A 20,490-nucleotide genomic window follows, 5' to 3' on the forward strand; every position below is an offset into this window, starting at 1 on the left:
GGGATGCTAATGAGACCAGTCGGAATTGCAAATTCCGCAGGGGATTTAAATATCCCCCGCGGCATTTTCATGAACATGGCTGCCGCTTTTTTCCATCTCGGGGTTTTGCCGGAGAAAAGCGCCAGTCTAGACGGGATCTTGCGGAAAATAAGCCCTTTTCCGCAAGATCCCTTATTCCTACTTTCAAGATCCCATCTAGACTGGCACTTTTCTCCGGCAAAACCCTGAGCCAGAAAAAAGCGGCAGCCATGTTCATGCAAATGCCGCGGGGGATATTTAAATCCCCCGCGGAATTTGCAATTCCGAAGTGTCTCATGAGCATCCCTTTACAGAAATGGGTGCCAGTGTAGACACAGCCTTATTGTTTTTGAACCTGTCATATTTGCAGTCTAAGACAGACCTGAATTTTTAGAACTATAAAAAAAAGCCATAATCTTCAGAAGTAAAAAAATAAATGAGGAAACCATACCATAGAGTTGGAGTGAAACAGGTCCTTCAAATTGTGCTAATTTACTTTTCAGTTCAGTTTAATTTTAAAAAACTCACAGGACATAATAAGGAAGTAGTGTTAAATGTAAAATACGTGGTGGGGATGCTTATTTTTGGTGTAAGAATATTACTGTATTTTCAAAGGGTTTTTTTTTTAAATTTGATGTTCCTTGTCAAGTTTTCTGAAGATCTATGGACTGGCCGTGACTTTTTTAAGTAACTAGAGACTTTTTTATTGGTTTTTAGTAAATGGTCTGTTAATATTTGTCTATTACTAATTTTCATTTGTATGTTGTATGTGTTTAAAACTGTACTCTACTGCTGAATGTGAGCCAATCAGTAAATCATTAACTGGTCATTAGTAGTCAATCAGCAGACTAAATAACTCTCTGTCAGGTATTCTACAACAGAATTGAAATGTCCTGTAATGTTATTTTTATCACTATATTTTGTGTACTAAGATAGATAGATAAGATAAAAATAAATATATAATATGTGGCTCTTTGCACTCTATCCACAGCAATTTTGGCTCTTAGTCTCTAACCGGTTGGTCAACCCTGAACTAAACACAGAGCTTGAGGTCCACTAGACCATTCTTCCTCTCACTAAAGCTTGTTTGATGCAAGTGAATTTATTGTACCATTTATATAGAACTCACAGTAAGAAGTCCCATGTGGTCTCTAATAACCCCAGGGGCTCTTGTGCATTTCAAGGGGTAAGCGCCCTCATGGAGCCCGGAGTCAGCGGGACTTCCTGCTGGCCCCAGGCTGCACAGGGAGTTCCGTATTCCCCCTTTGAAATGTACAAGAGCCCCTGTGAGGCTTGTACATTTCAACAGAGGAATGTGGAAGTGCCTATCAAGTAGTCAATAGAAATTCCATCAACTAGTAAATTACTTGTTAGTTAATATTCTTAATGGGAACAAGACAAATCCACACAGCTGGAATGGGAGAGACCGTTAGAATAGTTTTTCTGCCCATACATAAAAGTCACAGCAGTTGTGGGCAACCTGCAGCCCATCAGGATTCTATGTGTGGCCTATGAGACATTTACCATTTGTCCAAGTGCAGGGTTGTCAGATTCTACTGGTTTCTGCCCAGTTTTTTCCTATCAGTATTACTAAGTGACACACATGTAAAGCAAAGGCATGTGAAGCGAGGTGTGTGCTGACTGAACACAACACTGACTGTGAGAGCTGTATGCTCCTGCATTCAGTCAAAGTGCTGCTATGGTTCAATTGGCACGCCCTGCAAATAATAGATACACAAGTGCAGTTAGAAAAACTACCCTATCCCAGAGACTATCTTGGTTATTACAATCTTGCAGCCCACAGGGATGAAGGAGGACTACTCACTAGTCTGGGTGTGTCCACTGCTGAGTCACAGAGATGTATTTCCAAGAAAAAATTTGAAAAGCTGCATCGCCCCTTCATTAACATGTTTATCAGTCTAAATTGAAAGACTTGGAGTGCACACTGACTGCTTCTTTGCTTTTTATATGTTCCTTTGTTTCACTTGTAGTTTGCCCTATGGTGCAAACTTTCTTGTTTTGAGGCTTAGCACATAGGGGAAGCTAGGTGGCAAAGAACAGTCTGAAAGGCAGATGTGGATAATGCTCTTTCCTTATAAAGGCAAATGTAGTGCCCATCTTTAAAAAAGAGAAGAAGGACGATCCAGGGAACTACAGACCAGTCAGTCTTACCTCAGTCCCCGGAAAAATCATGAAGGGGATCCTCAAGGAATCCATTTTGAGGCACTTGGAAGAGGGGAAAGTGATCAAGAATAGTCAACATGGATTCACGAAGGGCAAGTCGTGCCTGACCAATCTGATTAGTTTCTATGCTGAGGTAACTGGCTCTGTGGATATGGGAAAGTCACTGGGTGTGATATACGTTGACTTTAGTAAAGCTTTTGATACAGTCTTGCACAATATTCTTGCCAGCAAAATTAAGGGAGTATGAATTGGATAAATGGACTGTAAGATGGACAGAAAGCTGGCTAGACAGTCGGGCACAATGGGTAGTGATCAACAGTTCGATGTCAGGTTGGTGGTCGGTTTCTAGCAAAGTGCCCCAAGGATCTGTTCTAGGACCAGTTTTGTTCAACATTTTTATTAATGACCTGAATGAGGGGATGGATTGCACCCTCAGCAAGTTTGCAGATGACACTAAGCTAGGGGGAGCAGTAGATACGCCGGAGGACAAGGCTAGGGTCCATAGTGACCTAGACAGATTAGAGGATTGGACCAAAAGAAATCTGATGAGGTTCAACAAGGACAAGTGTAGAGTCCTGCACTTGGGACGGAAGAATCGTTACAGGCTGGGGACCGAATAGCTAAGTAGCAATTCTGCAAAAAAAGGACTTGGGGATTACTGTGGATGAGAAGCTGGATATGAGTCAACAGTGTGCCCTTGTAGCCAAGAAGGCAAATGGCATATTAGGGTGCACTAGAAGGAGCATTGCCAGCAGAGCTACAGAAGTGATTATTCCCCTTTATTCAGCTCTGGTGAGGCCACATCTGGAGTGGTGTGTCCAGTTCTAGGCCCCCCACTATAGAAAGGATGTGGACGCATTGGAGAGGGTCCAGCAGAGGGCAACCAAAATGATTAGGGGGCTGGATCACATAACCTGTGAAGAGAGATTGAGGGATCTGGGTTTGTTTAATCTACAGAAAAGAAGAGTGAGGGGGGATTTGATAGCAGCCTTCAATTTCCTGAAGGGAGGTTCCAAAGAGGATGGAGAGAGGCTGTTCTCAGTAGTGACAGATGGCAGAACAAGGAGCAATGGTCTCAAGTTACAGTGGGAGAGGTCTAGGTTGGACATTAGGAAAAACTATTTCACTAGAAGGGTGGTGAAGCACTGGAATGGGCTACCTAGGAAGATGGTGGAATCTCCATCCCTAGGAGTGTGTCTAGACTACATGGCTCCATCGACAGAGCCATGTAAAGTAGTTTACTTGACATAGTCAATGAAGCGGGGATTTAAATAATCCCCACTTCATTAAAATAAAAATGGACACCGCACTGTGCCGACAATCAGCTGATCCAGCACAGCGCAGCAGTCTAGATGCGGCGCGGTCGACAAAGGAAGCCTTTGTCCACCGCTCCAGTATGCCTCATGAAATGTCAACCGCACCGCATCTAGACTGCAGCGATCAGCTGATTATTTAAATCCCCGCTTCATTGACTATGTCAAGTAAACTACTTAACATGGCTCCGTCGATGGAGCCATGTAGTCTAGACACATCCTAGAGGTTAAGTCTCAGCTTGACAAAGCCCTGGCTGGGTTGATTTAGTTGGGATTGGTCCTGCCTTGGGCAGGGGGCTGAACTTGATGACCTCCTGAGCTCTATGATTCTATAAAGCAGTGGTCCCCAACACGGTGCCCGCGGGCGCCATGGCGCCCGTTGGGGCATTTGTGTGCGCCTGCCAAGTGCTCAGGGCCGGCCCCTGGGCACGTGGCACATGCGCGATGCTGTTCTGGGCGCACTGTGCATGCACAGCACCGGCTCCGAGTGCACACCACATGGGGAGCGCCGGCCCTGGGCGTGCAGCTATGGGGGGGCACCAGCGGAGCGCTGGCCCCAGGCATGCGAAGAATTGGCCGCCCGAGCCCCGGGGCGCATGGGGGGTGCCGGCCCAGGGCACACGGTGAAAGGGCAGCGCCAGCCCCGGGCTTGCGGCAAATGAGTGGCTCCATCCATGGCCACGCAGCACATGGGGAGTGCTGGCCCCACCCCTGGCTGCATGGCGCATGGGGTTGCTGGCCCCAGGGACGCGGCTCATGGGGGACCCCACCCCCGGGCGTGTGGCGCCCTGGGCGGGCGAGTGGCCCCGGCCCCGGGTGCCCAGCAGCGCCAAATGGTTGGGGACCACTGCTATAAAGAGTAGCTTGAAAAGTTGTTCCTCTAAAGGAGGAATAAGTATTCAAATCAATGGAGGCTTTGAGTGGTCTGAGCAGAAGAAACTCCTTCAGCCCTGTTAGCTAGAGGGCTCAAGAAATATCTCCCATGTGTTTAGACACCCTATCGGGGAGCAAGCAAAAACACCTTTGGCTTCCAGAGTAGGAGATCAGCTGAAGATAAGATTCTGGAAGTACGAGACAAATTATATTTAACAAAGTGAAGGCATTTTGTATTTGCCTACATATTGATTTTGGATTTTAGGCTGCTGCTGGTTGTGAGAACTCAAATAAAACAGCTCATGTCTTTTCTGCATGTTTGTTTGGGATTACAGGCTTGCTCAAACAAGTCACTGGCTGATACATGAGCCTCTGGCTCAGGCTGGTGCCCTTTCACAAGGCTGACAGGCTAGAAAACAACAGGAGAGGTCTGTGTTCTGTTTTGTTTGGAGCGTTAGTTCAAAAATGACAGGAGTAAACCTGCAACTGACACTACTTCATGCTCTACTCAGGCACTTCCTTGGAGACTTCTATTAGAGAACAGGCTAAGCCCGACCCAACTTGGCTCAGGAGATCACATGGCCATGGCAAATAGCTGCAAGCAAATACAAGACATCTTTGCCCTCTTGATATATAAGTTCAAGCAAGCTTGAATCATCTTCAGTTTACAGGAACAGAGGTGACGGATGTTCAGGAGATGGCTGAGGGGTTAAAAAGCCCTTTCATGTCTCTGCTTGACATTTGGATCCAGCTTGGCCTGCAGTTGGGTGCAACTCAGAATTGATCTCACTGTGGGTATGTTTGGAAGAGGCATACTGCTACAGACAGTTTGAAGCTAAGAGCAAGAAATACATCCAAAATTTTTTGAGTCACCCTCAACACTGACTGGTGTTCTCTGAACACTGTTTTAGCTTGTCTTATCATCTGTACATGGGCAGGATCAATCTCCTTTCTTGATTTATACCATCACCCTAATGGGATTCAGAGACTGCAGCTATTTTACCTTCTCCCAGCAGCATTATCTACCTTGGATTTCATGTTTAGGGCTTTCTCTTTCTTTGATCCTTGGACCCCTTTTTCCTGCCTTGTGACTGCATACTGGAGACCAGGTCTGCATCTCTTATTGAAGTCCACTTACGGGGCTATTCATCATGGAGAAGGGTATCAGCTTTCTTCACACCAGAATTGTGTGGCATATTTTGAATTTGCTTGAGATAAGGTGGCAGTCTCCTGCTGGGTAGCTGCACTTCCATGGGACTTCATGCTTGTTGTGATACTGAATTTCATCACATTACATGCAGGTCTTCCTTGGTTTCATCAGATCATGCGGTGCGACTTCAGTTCTGTCCTCCTATGTCTGCTACTTACCTGTTTTGTTGGGGGGTTTTGGTGGGGGAGGAGTAGAAGGAGGGAAAGAAGATATTTCAAATTTGATCACTGCTTACTCTATTTTCTCACAACTCATTAAGATATTAACCACTGATTTCCTATTTGAGCTGATGTGGTACTATTCACACATCTTCCCCTTCCTTTGGAGTCTTATCATTATTCGACATATAACGCATATTTCAGTAATTATTAAGATAGCTTTTCTCTGTGTTATTTTGTGGTGGGGTTTCTCTATAAACATCTTAGTGCAATCCACCTAGTGCATTACAGTCACTTCATTCTTGTATATTCTAAATCAATAATTCTATCAAACGATAAGTTTATTTAGTATGTCCTGTTAAGTATGTTGACAATTCTTGAACTTTTCTCTGAAATAGTCACATTAGGGATGTGAATGTCTAGTTGACTATCCGATAAGCAAACTAGTCGTTGACTATCCGATAGTCAACTAGTCGCCTCTATCAGAAAGAGGCAGCAAGGGGGAGACAAAGCAGTAGTGCTGCATGCAGCCCAAGGCCAGCTGGGAGTCCCCAGTTGGCCCAGGCTGCATGCAGCATTTCAAAGCAGCAGCGCCAAGTGGAGCCCGAGGTCTGCTGCTTTGAAATGCCATGTCAGCTGGGAGTCCCCAGTTGGCCTGGGCTGCATGCAGCATTTCAAAGCAGCAGCGCCAAGTGGAGCCCGAGGTCTGCTGCTTTGAAATGCCATGTCAGCTGGGAGTCCCCAGTTGGCCTGGGCTGCATGCAGCATTTCAAAGCAGCAGCGATTGTGGAGCCCGGGGTCAGCTAGGGACTCCCCCACTCATCCTGAGCTCCACTCAGCACAGCCACTTTGAAACACCGCAAGGAGCCTGATGCTGAGCTCCCTGTGGCGTTTCAAAGTGGCAGCGCCACATGGAGCCTGGGCCCAACTGGGGGACCCCAGGCTCCATGCAGCGCTGCTGCTTTGAAATGCTCCTCTACAGCGCTTTCGCCTTTGAAGTGTAGCAACAGCCCTAGGGCTGTTGCTACATTTCAAAGGCAGAGGTGCCCTTATTGACCAATCGATAAGTCAATGCAAATTGCATTGATTATTCAATTAGCCAATTAATCTAAATTTTACATTCCTAAGTCACATGTTGGAATATTTCCCATTGGAAGTGATCTCAGACTAAATTAGTGCACAGCATAAAATGTAGGCTAAGAAGGCCTGTTTATACAGATACCAATATCCAGGGCAGGGAACAGAAGATGGGATAGCAACCTTTCACTGACTCCAAATCAGTCCACTTGAGTAGGACAAATCAGTTTAACTGGACAGCTGTTCTTTATCCTATGGGGAATAAAGTGAGGATCTCAGTTCTGATCCTAGGATGACAGACATTTTAGACACATATGAACACATGGAATGGTCCATGATTTCCTTGTGGGGGCTAGGGAGGGGAGTGCACTGTAGGAAAGCTTGCTGTTCTGCAGATAAGGAGAGGACTTCTATCTCCAGGGTTCATCAAGCCAACAACAGACTGAATATCAGAGAGGCTCACACTGCTCTACAGTCTTAAAGAGGATCCCCTCGCTCAATCAGACATGTGCCATTTTCTTGTCAGGTTTGAAGGGATCTGACAAGGGGTGCCTGCCCAAGCACATCCAGAGATATCCAGCATCCCCAACCTTCTCAGAAGTCCTAGAAGGGCAGAGAATTGAACTTTTCTACAATATTTTGGAAAGAAAAATTAGCAGCCAAGACCCACACAACTAGCATGAATCTAAGTTAGACAATACAGAGCCAACGGCTTCTATATTTGGCACATTTAGGGAGCTACCCACATGTGTGTATGGGGCATTTCTTTTGGACTGATCAGATAAAATGCAGCTCTCGATGCTACTGTGGTCCAGCCCACATATTTCTGGCAAACTCGGATCTTGCCCTGCAACACTCACAGTTACTCCTCCACCCTCATGTTATTCCAGCCCTGGATGCCTTGCGCCTCCTCACACAGAAGTCTGGCAAGGTACATCAGTCTTGATCCCAGTGCACCCTGCTAATCCATTCTTGGCCCCTTACCTTCCAGTTCCCCCGACCTGGATTCATTAGAACTAAATGTGAATCTGGCTCTACTGGCTGGGAGTGCAGACTGCTAGGAAAGGAGCTGTCCCCAATGCTCAAGTTCTCTACTCTTGTTTTCCCTCTGATTTGCCCCTTTCTGTTGCTATTTCATATTGTGCCCACCACTGTATCATATTTCCCCCTGTGCTACCAGACACACACATGCATGTTTGCACGTGACTCCAGCAACTAGGGAAAGATCTTAAGTGCCACCTGCTGTCAGCAGATCTAATTGGACAGAAACTTTGCTTCCAGCAATTCCTACATCCCACTGTCCTCCTTCCTCCAGCTAGCTGCATATTGCCTCTGCTCTCTTTCCCTTCCCTAACCTCCTACCATACAAACACCCCCACGCTTAGCCTTCAAAACATTACTAAATAACAACCTCTGCATCCCACAGTCCTTCCCGCTGTTTATCAGCAGCAGTCTGTTCTGTCTAACCTTGCATTTGTAAAATCTTCAGTATACAACTGCGAAGATAAAGTCTGTACAATACTTGGCATGCTCTGGGTGTTATGTAAAAATAAGAAATATGTAGGCTACCTCTTACATAACATTTTGCATCAGTGCTTTACAAAGCAGGTCGGAATCACATCCCTGTTTTATAGATGGGAAAACTGAGAAACTGAAAGGTGAATTGACATAGCCAACCTGGGACTAGAACTCAGGCCTCCTGAGGGCTAGTCTAGTGTTCTCTCCACTAGACAATACTCTCTCATATAAATAAGTCTCCTAGTAAGTTGGCAGGTTCATATCTACCTTTGCTAAGGTACCAGCATCAAGATTTCATTTTCTAATTTATGGTGCTACAATCTTCCCTCTATAACAATGGCGCTCTGATTTCTGGAGTCATCCAGAAGCGTGTGTGGGAAAATGAGGAAGCTTTATGAGAGCACTACATCAATACCAGACCTTCTCTCTGAGGATCAGGAGTTACATTTAAATGTAAAGTCCCAAGCTGTGTGACTAGATGGAACAGAGGATTATGAGTAGGATAAAGAGTTATTCACTTTCAGGTTACCAGCTCCAGACAAGCTGAGGCCACTGGAAGTGAACAGGAAGACTTGTTTCCTAGCAGGCAAGTCTCTGCATTATAGATAAAACTATTCAAGCCCTCACCTCAATTACAGCAGAAAGTCCAAGAACTTCAAGGAGTCAAGGAGACTAAAATCCCTGTGCTCTTGCTTAGGAAGGGCTCTTATCAGAGGTCCAAGGCACATACCCAGGGAGCAACTTGTATGCTACTGTGTCTCTCCTGTTCTGAAGGTTTTAGTCTCTAGAGTTATCACACCAACACCTTCCTTTCGCCAGCACTAAAATGTACTCTAAAGAAAATACAGCAATCCACGCAGGTGACAGTAGCTATAAGTTATTTATTCTGCAAAACAGAGGTATAGTCTATGGAGTTAAACATTGGTATCACAGCGTAGTATTTCTGCATTTCAATATATAAATGACTGCATATATATACATATCATGTACAGCCGCTCTTCAGACATCTGCTCTTGCCTTCACCATAAGAGCCCTCACTATTGTCTTTGCCCATAATACTGGTCGTGAGGGATAAATTTGTCCCCACTCCCATATTCATGGAGTTTCCAGAGATGTAGGTGCAAAGCAAAGGTGACACAGGTTGTTGGGACAGCTGCACCAGCACCCAATCCCAGTGTTCATAGGTTACACCTCATGACTGAACACGGTCACTATCTGGAGTCATTTCAATCTCACCTCAGTCTTCACTGCTCCTCAGGGCAAGCTCCTGGGTGCTAGCAAGGCACTCTCTTCTTTCTATATCAGGACACTGTCATTAATCCCTGCTCACCATGGTCCATGTTCCAAAGCCGGTAGAACTCTGCAAAGTCCACATAGGGCTCAACACGTCCATCCTCATCTGGCTGGAGCGAGTGGGAGGGACGGGAGCGGAAGAGGCCTCCATCTGAACTCGAGCTGCTGCTCTGGGTATGGGTGTTGGTGGACTGGAGAGTCATTGTTGGGCTCTGACTGCAGAAAAGGACAGGGAGAGAACACAGACACGTTCACTTTAATCAGTCTATGCCTGTGCATATCAAATACCAATGCCACTTAACCAGATCAAATCATCCCTCCCTGCGGCCAGACACACGTAGCTGTGGTCCTTCATGCCTCCAGGGACATTATGGAGACGTTCAGATCCACTCTGATATTCACAGGTGATAAAAGAGCTGCCTCATCTTGACAGGCCTGATGCACAGGGCATCTGAGGGTGTGGAGGACAGCGTAAGAGAAAACTGGAGATGGGGGAAGGGGAATCAGACTTTCCTCCTGCTACCCATATTTTAGCCCCTACAGCAGAGTCTGGCAGCAAAAAATGCTTTTCACCATGGATGTGGCAGCTCCACTGTTCCCAGAACAACTGGAAAGTGGGAACCAAAAACTACTGGCACAGCAGAAGGTGTACACCCCTCTCTGTAGCAAAAGTGGTGCTGAAATCAAATCCACCCATGATCCTGCAAAGTGGAGACACACCCCTCCTAAAAATATGATGTACATTCAACCCTTACTTTCTTTTCTCCTGTGTGCATTCCAATATTCCCTCTAATATTTTCCAACTATGCCCAGAATACATTTTTATGTGCACAGAAGCATATGTGAATGTGCACCACCAGTAGAAACAAAAACCCAGCTGTGGACTTTCTGTTAGTCATCTTGGTAACATCTGAATCTCTCGAGTGGTCACACAAGTGCCTGCTTACAGGGGACACTGGTGCAATCCAGTGACCAGCCAGACGAACTGTACTGCTCCAGCCTCTCCTCCACCTGCCAGTCAGGTAACCTGCACAGCCTCAGCACCTCCACTGGCTAGCTGGTCAGTCAACTAGATCAGTGGTGCTCAACCTTTTTTAATTTGCAACCCCCAGGGAAAATTTTGGTCGAGGGGGAAGAAAAAAAAAGCCACTGGGAACGTATTGTTACGGACCCTTTAATTTAAAGCACCAGTCTACTCCCCTCACCCCTGTCGGGTTGTGCATCGCTGAACTAGCTGACTCTCACAACAGAGACCTGCTGTGGGACTGGGATCTGGTGGATTTCTCTGCCATAACAGCAGGAACAGGTAAAATGCACTTTGTTGCAGGTGGAATTAGGTGGGCAAAAAGCCATACTCTGGTAATTTGCAGGAAAGCACTAAATCTCCCATCAGTTTGACAAACAGAATTTCACCACTGAAAAGCACGTTTTTTTTCTTTTAAACATATGTTTAAATACTTACATTTAAGAGCAAGAGAGAGAGAAGATCTGCTGTCTATTATAATAACAATAAAAGTATTTTTAGGTGGTTTAACCAAAATGTATTTAATATTTTAGTAGTAAATATTGTAGACTCATAGAACTGGAAGGGACCTAAAGAGTCCAAACCCATGCCCTCACAGCAGGACTGAGCACATTAGATCATCCCTGATAGAGGTCTATCCAACGTGCTCTTAAATATCTCCAGTGATGGAGATTCCACAACCTCCCTAGGCAATTTATTCCAGTGTTTAACCACCATGACAGTTAGGAAGTTTTTCCTAATGTTCAACCTAAACCACCTGTGCTGCAGTTTAAGCCCATTGCTTCTTGTCCTATCATCAGAGGCCAAGGAGAACAATTTTTCTCCCTCCTCTTTGTAACACCCTTTTAGATATTTGAAAACAGCTATCATGTCCCATCCCAGTCTTCTCTTTTCTAAACAAGCCCAATTCTTTCAGACTTCCCTCACAGGTCGTGCTTTCTAGACCTTTAATCATTTTTGTTATTCTTCTTTGGACCTTCTCCAATTTCTCCACATCTTTCTTGAAATTTGATGCCCAGAACTAGACACTATACTCCAACTGATGCCTAATCAGCACAGTGTAGAGCAGAAGAATGACTGCTTGTGTCTTGTTCACAACATTCCTGTTAATGCATCCCTGGATCTTTTTTTTTTTTTTTTTTGCAAGTGTCACACTGTTAACTCATATTTAGCTTGTGATCCACTATAACCCCTAGATCTCTTTCTGCAGTACTCTTCCTAGGCAGCTGCTTCCCATTCTGTATGTGTGAAACTGATTGTTCCTTCCTGAGTGGAGTACTTTGCATTTGTCTTTATTAAACTTCATCCTATTAACCTCAGACCATTTCTCCAGTTTGTCCAGATCATTTTTGAATTATGACCCTATTCTCCAAAGCACTCCAAAGCCCTCCCAGATTGGTGTCATCCACAAACTTAATAAGCGTACCTTCTATGCCAATATCTAAATCATTGGTAAAGATATTGAACAGAACCGGTCCCAAAACAGACCCCTGCAGATCTTCACTTGTTATGCCCTTCCATCATGACTGCAAACCATGAATAACTGTCTGGATTACTGTTCTCAGAGAGAAGTTATGAACCTACCTTACAGTAGCCACATCTAGGTTGTATTTCCCTAGTTTATTGATAAGGTCATGCGAGACCATATCAAATGCTTTTCTGAAGTCTAGGTATACCACATCCACCGCTTCTTTCTTAGCCACAAGAAAGCTATCAGATTGGTTTGACATGATTTGTTCTTTACAAATTCATGCTGGCTGTTACCTATCACTTATCTTTCAGGTGTTTGCAGACTAATTCCTTAATTACTTGTTCCATTATCTCCCCAGGCACAGAAGTTAAACTGACTGGTCTGTGGTTTCCTGGGTTGTTCTTATTTCCCTTTTATAGCTGGGCACTATATTTGACATTTTGGACTATCTTCTAACTTCCATGATTTTTCAAAGATGATAGCTAACGGCTCAGATATCTCGAGCATTCTAGGAGTACCTGAGTTAAAAAAAAACAAAACAAAACAAAGCAAAACACACACACACACACCCCAATTATTTTATGGTTTTGTTATGCAGTATGGGGGAATATGTCTCTCCTGTGGGATTTGCAGGATCTAAGGTGCTCATGGGATAAAAATACAGGAAACAATGCAAGAGCAGGTATTGCAGGGATGGATGAGAGTGGGATTAAAAAAATAGTCTCAGGCAGGGCTCTACTGCATTGCCCTTTCTAAGCACAGACTCCCCTAACACTGGCTGGGTGAGAACTACTAGATCATCGAGTTCACCAAGGTTTCCTATTCCACCACCAACCAAATCACAATGAGTGAGAAGCAGGGAAGGACAATTCGTACTGAAACAGCACACAAAATTTACTTAGTGAGTGTGGGCGTGGCTTCATCCAGGGTGGAGCTGCTATGGGCACCGTTGACCATCTGGCCTTGGGAAGGCATGACAAGGGACAGCGTTACACTGGTCTTGCTTGTGCTCTGGGCACTGGAGTATGGCACGGAGACAGGATAGATGCGGCCTCCTGAGAAAAGCGTAAAAAGGAACATAACAGCTGATATGGGATGAGGAAAAGTACATGGAAACCCCAGTATTTGTTGTTCCTCACAACTGCCAGAGAGGCATCCTGGCCTGCTGAGATCCTGTATGTCCCCAGCTGCTCTCTCCAGTACCCTCCAGCCGCTCTCTATCATACTATACCTTCCACTCCTGGTATTGAAGTGACAATTCCCTTAGAGTGGAAGGGAACAAAACCTGCACTGAAGGCTTCTCCCCCTGGCATCAGGTCAGTGTTAGCAAGACAGAGAGGTACTAATCTCCATTCCACCCACCCTCTTTTTCCTGTTCTTCCCCTCCCATACCTTGTGTTGGGGTCAGCATGGGCTGGCTCATCTCGCCCAGCGGGTACCCAAAGTTCCTCACCAGCAGCGTCATGTCCTCATGCCGGGGGCAAAACTTGGATCGTTCCCCACCACTAGCAAAGGTGTCACAGTGGATCCGCTTAACCCGGTCCACCACAGCCTGCGCCACTGCATCCAGCAATGTTTGCTTAGCAAACTCTGTGGCAATCATGGCTGCAATCTCCTGAGCGTGGAGAGAGAGGAAAAAGTACTTTAGGAGACAGTTCTGGGGGAACCCGGACTCAGTTTTCCACTATAAACCGGTCTTATGGTAACTACCCAGTCAGACACTACGAGAGGCCTAAGCGTCTCACCCAAATTTGGCCTTTGTGCTATGGAACCATCCCACTACCCCATTAGACCACTGCATGTCAAGGGAAGGAAGGCAGCCTGGCAGAAGTACTCTACCACAACAGCTCCCTTCCTTCCAAGTCCCTACAGATTGGACTGGTGCACCCCACAATACTGGCACTAACAGGACATCAGGGCACAGCAGCTTGCAGAAGTGGAGCTGGCACTGATGAGGTGATTGAACATCTTTGGGAATGCCTCCGCCTGGAAGCTCTCACCTGATTGGCCTGTCCAGGCCCATGAGCTGCCTCCAGAGCTTTGTAGAGCCCTTCTGACATGAGTACCAGGAAGCCAATCACTCCATCCAACAGCTGTCCTCCATGGATTTCAGGCTCTGCTATGATGGGCTTAGATTTAGCAGCACTATATAGAGAAAGCTGATTTAGTAGTTAATAGAGTGATGCAGGGAGGTAGAAGGAGAAACCTGCCTTCAGGAGGAAGCAGGGCTGGGAAGAGAGCAAGACCAGAAAGTTGAACTTCTAACCTGAGCAGTTCGATATCAGTGTAGCCATATTTCACCTTGTAATCCCCAATGCGCCGGGTGCTCTCTTGCCCACAGATGGTTCCAACTTGCTTTATTTTCCCTGCATCCAAACCTGACAGATAAAGAAAAGTGCTCATTGATTTTTCAATACACTTGCTGAATTTCCTGCACTTGTATCCTGGGGAAGGAGAAAGGGACCCGCTCTAGCTCCAGCTCCAGATATTGCAGGAGCATGGGCACCACAAGCCCACTGTGACCGCCTCGGGGGTGCAATCACCCCCTCCTGGGGCAGAGCAGCCGCCCGCCACATGGCCCTGTCCTGAAGCAACTGAACAGCCACTAAGCAGCTCTGCTCAGGAGGTGGGCGGGAGGCAAATTCTTGGTGTGCCCCGTGTACTTTAGAGGAAACGCTGCTGACAGCCCTTGAGATAAAATCCTCTCTATCCCCAGAACAAGTATAGCACAAGCAGCAGCAGCAGCGCAAGCTCCTCCTGCATCTTATACCTCATTAATGTGCGTCAACCTAGCCCTGGAAGGACCTGCTCTGTGGTGAAAAAGGAGCTCGGTCACCATGGCTCGCTCATTCATTCACTCCTTGGAGCCTCCACTTGACTGCTAGCAAAAGGCACCAACAGTGTCAAATGAGAAGGGGGGTTGTGAGGCAGACACCAGTGTCAACTGGAACTGGACCTAGACCTCACCACTCTTTCATTATCTGCATCATCATGCAGAGGGTTGCCTATCTCTGGACCCACTCAGCACAGCTCCCCTCTTCCTCAAGCTCATCACTTACCCAGCTGGGAGAAGCGGAAGAGTTCATCCTCATTCTCTGTCGTATGGTCCACATTCAACTGGGTCACCTGCAACCCGTCCACCGTAGATTTGCACAGCAGTGCCCGGTTTGTACCTGTGGCGGCAGAAGCATGTGAGAGAAAGCAGAGAAAAGAGGGAGAAAATCCACAGGGATGATACAGGAGAAAAGGAGAGCTAGAAAGAAAAAGAAGGGAGGGAATGAAGAGCACGCATACCTTCACTGCAATCTCCTAAAAGTAGTCCTTCAATAGCATACAGAGCAATCTGGACCAACCCTTAATCCAGTCCTCAATCAGTGCTTGCAAAACACAGAAGGTTCCCTTCTTCTCTAGGGAACTTCTGCTCTACTGTACTCAGCCCCTTTACCAGATGTCTTTGGTCACAAACATTAGATTGCATCTCTCCAAAGATTGGCTAGAGCCAGCAACCAATTTTTGGACCATTTTCATTTCAGTGCTGCCCCCAATTAACTTGAATGCATTTCTCTCAATTGTTCCCCATTCTTAGGTTTCTCTTCATGCAGCTAGCGTGGCAGCCACCTTTAGAAGCATCCAGATCAAGAGGGTGAAGAAAAGGCACACACCTACATTGGCGATGTAGAGCTTGTTGTTGAGTATGACAGCCACAATTGCCATGGCTCCTCCAGAGATCTCCCGCTCTAAGGCCTTCAATCTCTCCAGGATCTTCTGGAACTGGGATGGCAGCTGGTGGTGGGGTACTCCCTAAAACACAGGGTAAAGTGGGAGCTTAAACATACAAGGCACAGAAATCACAACTGGACAATGCAAGCTCCTCAGGGCAGGGACCATCTTTAATTTTGTGTCTTGAGCAGAGTTTAGCACAGACAAACAGCAGCCCCAAATCTGACAGATCTTGGAGATAGGTGTCCTGTTTCTTTGCAGAACTGACCTTGCATAGGCACAGAGGCCATGCCCACTTCTCTGACTGCACGCGTCAGCTTTGTCTTAGAAGGAATTCCACTATAACGGTGAGCAAGGAGTTTAGTCTCCATGACCCATTCAGTTCTTGGCCTCTCTGCTGATTAATAGTAAGGAATCCAAGTAGTGCCAATGGTGACGGTAGGCTTATGTAATGTGAGAACAATGAGGACTGGATTGAGATCCCTAAATCACCTCACACAAGCCAACACGAATAACAATTTTCTGTTACAGCCTTCCATGGGCCAGACCAAGGCCAGTGACCTAGAAGCAAGAGGAATCAAATCCCATCCAGCAATTTGGAGGGGGCAGGAGTGCATCCCTTCACTAAATTCCGATTACCTCAGGCAGCTGGGACTGAAGACTGGCCTTCTCTGCCAAGGCATCATCAATGGACTCCAGGAAACTTCTTTCTACTACATCGAAAGCCTACCAAGGGACAGGAAATATTAGCAGGAAACAAGTTAGCAGCAGCTGTTTTGCAAACACAACAATCTCATGTGTGTTTACCTTCTATCCTAACAAAAATGTACACTACTCAACAACTTTACAAACTAATTTATACACTTGTATATACACAAGGATTGTGAAACCCATCAGTGAAGTGAAATCACTCTGAAATGGAATGGTGAAACTGAGTAACAACATGTAGGAATATTATACAACAATTAAAGGCAGGAAATGAAGAAACAAACTCACAGGGAGACTAAAGAGATCTACTGATGCTTTAGGAAATGGTTTCACAATCCCATTTACCCACATCCTAAATGTCTTCCCTTTATTCACTATCATAATCAAAAAAGGTCAGTGGACATCAGGTTCTCAACAATTAATATTAACAACCAGGGGGAAGGAATGCAAGCCAAAACAGGGAAAGAAGTTAAAGAATATTTAGATAAATTACATGTATTCAAGTTGGCAGGGCCTGATTAAATTCTTCCTAGGGTACTTAAGGAACTAACTAAGCAATCTCAGAAGCATTAGCAATTATTTTCAAGAACTCACAGAGGAGGGATGAAGTCCCAGAGGACTGCAGAACAGCAGAGTATCTATCTTTAAAAAGGGGAGTGAAGTGGATCCAGGGAATTATAAACCAATTATCCTAACTTCAATACCTGGAAAGACACTGGAACAAATTATTAAATAATCAACTTGTAACCACCTAGAGGCTAACAGGGTTAAAAAGAATAGCCAGAATAGATTTGTCAAGAACAAATCATCCCAAACTAACCTAATTTCCTTCTTTGACAGGATTACTGGCATAACTGGTGGGGAAGATGTCACAAATCTTGATTTTAGAAAGGCTTTTGATAGAAACCCACCTAACATTCTTATAACTAAGAAAAACGCAGTCTAGATGAAATCACCATTAGGTGGGTATCTAACTGGTTGAAAAACTGTACTCAAAGAGTAGTTATTACTTGTTTGCTATCAAACTGGAATAAGTCTGGTACTAATCAATATTTTCAATGACGTCTTGGATAATGGAGTGGAGAGTTTGCTTGTAAAATTTGTGGATGACACCAAGCTTGAACGGGTTGCAAGCACACAGGAGGACAAAAAGAGAATTCAAAATGACCTTGACAAATTAGAGAATTGGTCTGAAATCAACATGATGAAATTCAATAAAGATAAATGCAAAGTACTTCACTTAGGAAGGAAAAATCAGATGCACAACTACAAAATGGAGAATAACTGGCTAGGTTAACTGCTGAAAAGGGTCAGATTACAGTGGATCACAAACTGAATGAGCCAATGTCATGCATTTGCAAAATAAAGGTAGTATTATTCTGAGGTAAATTAACAGGAATGTTGTATGTGAGACATGGGAGGTAAGTAACTATCCGACTCGGCATTCCTGGGGCCTCAGCTGGGATCCAGTTCTAGGAACTACATTTTAAGAAAGGTGAGGATGAACTGGAAAAAGTCCAGAAAGCAAGAAAAATTATAAAAGGTTTAGAAAAATTTGACTTATGAGGATTTTTTTTTCTAAAAACTGGGCCCATTTAGTCTTAAAACGACTGAGGAAGGAATCTGAGATCAGTCTTCAAATATGAGAAGGGCTGTTTCAAAAAGGGTGGTGACCAACTGTTCTTCATGTCAACAGAAGGCAGGATAAGAAGTAACGGGGCTTAATTCATATCTATGGAGATTCAGATTAGACATTAGAAAAGACTTTCAAACTAAAAAGGTAGTTTCACTGTGGAATCTATTTCCAAGAGAAATTGTAGAATTCTCATTGTTGGAGATTTTTAAGAACAGGATAGACAAAACTGTCAGGAATGGTCTAGATTTATTTGTTCGTCCCTCAGACCAAAGGGCTGGATTTGATGATCACTTGAGGTCTCTTCCATCTCTACCACCACCTTGTTTCTTCTTACAATCCCCTTCTCATGCTGACCTATTCATATGTCCAAGAAAAACAGAATACAGCTTCCTGCAGAGTTGTCAACACTGAACTAATGGAAGTGCAATGACAAAAGAAAGCTAGGTGAAAGTGAAATGAATACTATTGTCTTGAGAATGTGGAAGAGGCAAGACACAATCTTCTCCTCACTTTTCAGGGCCACATCACTATTTACCCTAAGGCAAAAAAGGGAGTGCAATGTAGATGCAGGGGGAGGCACGATGTCTCCAAACTCAAAATTCCATTACCTGCAGAAGCACCCGGCGCACATCAGCATCACCGTGATCTGCATTTAGCTGGCCCAGCAGCAGCTCTGCGGAGAGCCTCTGGCCCACAAAGTTGGTGACTCGGTTACCATCATAGCCATTGAAGACCCCATAGAGGTAGCAGTTGTTCTCACTCCTGTCAGAGAGGGTGAGGATGAAGGGGTTAATGCTGTGTGTGTGGCACAACAAGAGGGATGGATAGCACCACCAGTGAAACCTCTCCTAACAAGCCTTGTACCCTCCAATTCTACCCACATTTCTGACGCCTATTATAAAAAGCCACACACAACTTCTGTCCTCTCTCTCCGTCTGTGAGTTGCTGGCACCACCTGCAGCTCACTTACCTGAATTTCAGCCAGTTATCCTCCAATGGGTGGCCTTCTGTACTCTTACCATCTGCACCATAGGAACGGTTTGGAGCTGAGCCCACTCCAGAGAGCTGGCAAAGTGGCAAATCATCTGTCCAGCTTGGCTGCTGCTCCTTGGTGAACAAAAACAGCGAAGTGCCCATGTACAATCCCAACCAGTTCAGAACTAGGGATGAAAAAAATCACTACAAAATGTAACTGTGTAGCCGCTAAATCTCCTAGTAGTTACATGAGCTGCCGGCTCTGCAGTAAAAAAAAGCTTTATACTGCAGAGTCGGCTCCCCAGGAGTGGGGTCAGCATGCACCAGCTCCTGGCCCCATGCCTGAAGGAACCAGCTTCACTGAGAGCTCAGAGTCCGCAGTGTGGGCCTCTTTGGCTCCACTCATACAACTACAGCACTCACACCCCCTCCCTTTGACCCTCACACAGGCATCCAGCCAGGTGTGTAACCCCCTTCACCCACCCCCTCCCTGTGCCTCTCAGACAACCCCTTCCTCCATGCCTTTCCTGTGCTCTCTCCACACGTATAGGCTCCCCGCCCCTACCCCCCATAGAAACCCCTACCCACCCCACCCGTGCCCCGCACAGAAACCCCTACCCCGCTCCCCACAGACACCCCTACCCCGCCCCCTGCCCCCCCACCCCCCACACCCCCACCCCGCTCCCTGCCCCCCACAGAACCCCCTACCTGCCCCTACCCCACCCCACCCGTGCCCCCTATAGAAACCGCTACCCCGCCCCCTGCTCCCCACAGACACCCCTACCCTGCTCCCTGACCCCCCACAGACACCCCTACCCCGCCCCACAGACACCCCTACCCGCCCGTTGCCCGCGCCCAGCAGGGAGCCCCCAGAGACACGCGGGGGGGGGGGTCTCACTCACGATCTGCAGCAGGCTCCTCCTCTGCGCCGCCATCGCTCTGCCGCTCCCCGCCCCGCGCGCAGCCAGGAGCCGAGAGCGGCGGCCGGGCCGAGCCGGCGGGTGCGGGGAGCGCGCAGCGCCGCCTGGCGGCCCGTGGGGGCGTTTCCCCGCCGCGCGGGACCCGGGGCGGGGCGGGTCTGGCTGGCGCCCTGGGCGCGGGCTGCCCAGTCCCTGGGTTGCTCATTCTCCCGGCCGGCCGGGAGAGTTGGTAACTCTGCTCCGCCCCTTGCCTGCTGGCCCCAGATCCCGGCCCGTCTTCAGCGCCTGCCGCCCCCCGCCGCCCCCCGCCAGCTCTGCTCCAGCCACGGTCTCGCCTGTGCTATCACGGGGCAGCAGCAGTGAGGCCCGACCACAAGCCTGCTTGGCCCTGG

General features: G+C 46.6%; 1 protein-coding gene across 1 annotated transcript; it reads right to left on the minus strand.

Annotated features, from left to right (window-relative positions):
- Positions 1-9,212: 9,212 nt before the first annotated feature.
- TAB1 (TGF-beta activated kinase 1 (MAP3K7) binding protein 1) lies at positions 9,213-20,234 on the minus strand. The gene is made up of 11 exons (XM_075936570.2): positions 20,081-20,234; positions 19,174-19,310; positions 18,812-18,965; positions 16,499-16,585; positions 15,802-15,940; positions 15,199-15,312; positions 14,406-14,517; positions 14,140-14,284; positions 13,532-13,754; positions 13,038-13,194; positions 9,213-9,860 (listed from the first exon to the last, which is right to left on the minus strand). The coding sequence occupies exons 1-11, from the start codon at positions 20,111-20,113 to the stop codon at positions 9,653-9,655; spliced, it is 1,509 nt and encodes a 502-aa protein (XP_075792685.1). The 5' UTR covers positions 20,114-20,234; the 3' UTR covers positions 9,213-9,652.
- Positions 20,235-20,490: the final 256 nt, after the last annotated feature.

Source organism: Pelodiscus sinensis, chromosome 1 (genome assembly GCF_052426305.1).
Source record: "Pelodiscus sinensis isolate ZL-2025 chromosome 1, ASM5242630v1, whole genome shotgun sequence".
Taxonomy (NCBI): Eukaryota; Metazoa; Chordata; order Testudines; family Trionychidae; genus Pelodiscus; species Pelodiscus sinensis.

Bases quoted from the DNA above. Each gene is read 5' to 3' on its own strand.
- TAB1 (XM_075936570.2), bottom strand. From the start codon at position 20,113: ATGGCGGCGCAGAGGAGGAGCCTGCTGCAGATC. The intron at 19,311-20,080 runs GTGAGTGAGACC...TTGTTCACCAAG, and splicing joins GGAGGAGCCTGCTGCAGATC to GAGCAGCAGCCAAGCTGGAC. The intron at 14,518-15,198 runs GTAAGTGATGAG...TTTATCTGTCAG, and splicing joins CTTCCGCTTCTCCCAGCTGG to GTTTGGATGCAGGGAAAATA.